The sequence below is a fragment of the Populus euphratica genome, unplaced genomic scaffold, assembly GCF_000495115.2.
Source record: "Populus euphratica unplaced genomic scaffold, PopEup_1.0 scaffold87.1, whole genome shotgun sequence".
NCBI classification, from domain to species: Eukaryota; Viridiplantae; Streptophyta; class Magnoliopsida; order Malpighiales; family Salicaceae; genus Populus; species Populus euphratica.
The window spans coordinates 340762-342130 of NW_011499900.1; the positions used below are offsets into that span (position 1 = coordinate 340762).

General features: G+C 41.8%; 1 protein-coding gene across 1 annotated transcript; it reads right to left on the reverse strand.

Moving 5' to 3' along the window:
• Window positions 1–217: 217 nt before the first annotated feature.
• On the reverse strand, window positions 218–1143 carry LOC105132615 (ethylene-responsive transcription factor ERF003-like). Its single transcript, XM_011036198.1, has 2 exons — window positions 984–1143; window positions 218–763 (listed from the first exon to the last, which is right to left on the reverse strand). Exons 1-2 carry the CDS (start codon window positions 1064–1066, stop codon window positions 301–303), a joined length of 546 nt encoding a protein of 181 aa, XP_011034500.1. The 5' UTR covers window positions 1067–1143; the 3' UTR covers window positions 218–300.
• Between the last annotated feature and the right edge of the window lie 226 nt (window positions 1144–1369).

Consider the following 1369-nt stretch of genomic DNA (forward strand, 5'->3'; position numbering starts at 1 on the left):
GATTATGTCATCGATCGATTCTGCATCTTCCTTTTCTTTCTTCTTCTGTTGCGTGCACAAATGACAATATTAGCATATGCCTTGGATCGTCAGATGTGAATGCACATCAGATTGCAGCCTTTATTTACTTCCATCCACGCTACTTTATCTATCTTTAAATATTTAAGTGCTGAGCTATACATTTAACATATAAATCTTTATGATGTGGGACTATGAAAATTAATAATTAAGAGGGTGATTAAGTTTCATTAGCAAATAGAAAACTGCTGCTACATATCTTATTTCTTATGACAATAACTCTCATGTTGAACCTACAGAACAGAACTCCATGGACCCACAGTCTAGCAGCTCCTCTATCATTTGCTCTATATGATGAGCTTCTTGTGACTTAAAATGCTGCTGGTGATCACCATCCCCTACTTGACTATCCTCACCAGCCCAGTTACCCTCCTGCCATTTTGAGCCGGTCTCGACAGTTTCTCCGGCAATGCCATGGCTAGTGTCAAATGTCTTCTTGCATTGTGCTTCATATGACTGTTTTGTTACATTTTTCTTGGTTGCTTGTAGAGATGCCATTTGACATTTATGTAGCTTGGCTACCAAGGTAGCTGAGAGAAGCTTCGATGAAGATGATTGTGGTTCATTGGGATTGTAAGGGAAATTTGTGCGTGATTTTGGCCCACACATTAGCCTTGCTGCCTCATCGTATGCTCTTGCTGCGTCCTCCGCCGTTTCGAATGTGCCCAGCCATATTCTAGTCTTCCTGCAGTTCAGAAGATACGAGAAACGTTTCATTTTAGTACCAGAATTTAAAACAGCCGGAAGCTCACTTAAAACTTACGTTGGTGCTGAAAAACAACATAAAAATGGGATTTGTGTGTGTGTGTGTGTGTGTGTTGCTTTAAATTTTCTTTGGACGTATAAAGAAACCACTCTTGATAGTTAAAGAATGAGTAAGGAACGTTTCAAGAAAGCGGAATTACAGGAGAGGATGGCGAATTTCAGATACCCAAGAACCCCAATGCCTTTGACGGACGCCACGGTATCGCTGTTGTGGTCTAGTCATGGTGTGTTTGTGAAATGTTCTGGGAGAGAAGATTGTAAGAGCTTGAGGAGAGGGATCGGGAGTGGGGGAGTCATGGAGGTTTATATAAGGGACCTTTGCGGCCTTGCGGTTCTCAATTGAGCCAGAGGGCCCACATCCCTTTTGTGTTTTTCCTCCTCCCTTCTCTTTTGATCCAGGTCAATGTGTTTTCTGCTAACCCTTCCATGGCAGCTCTTACCCTCACAAAAATAAATCGCTGTCACTGTGTGAGTCTTGCTTGTTTACAAATTGCAATGTGCTAGAAGGGAAACTTGCAGTTAAATT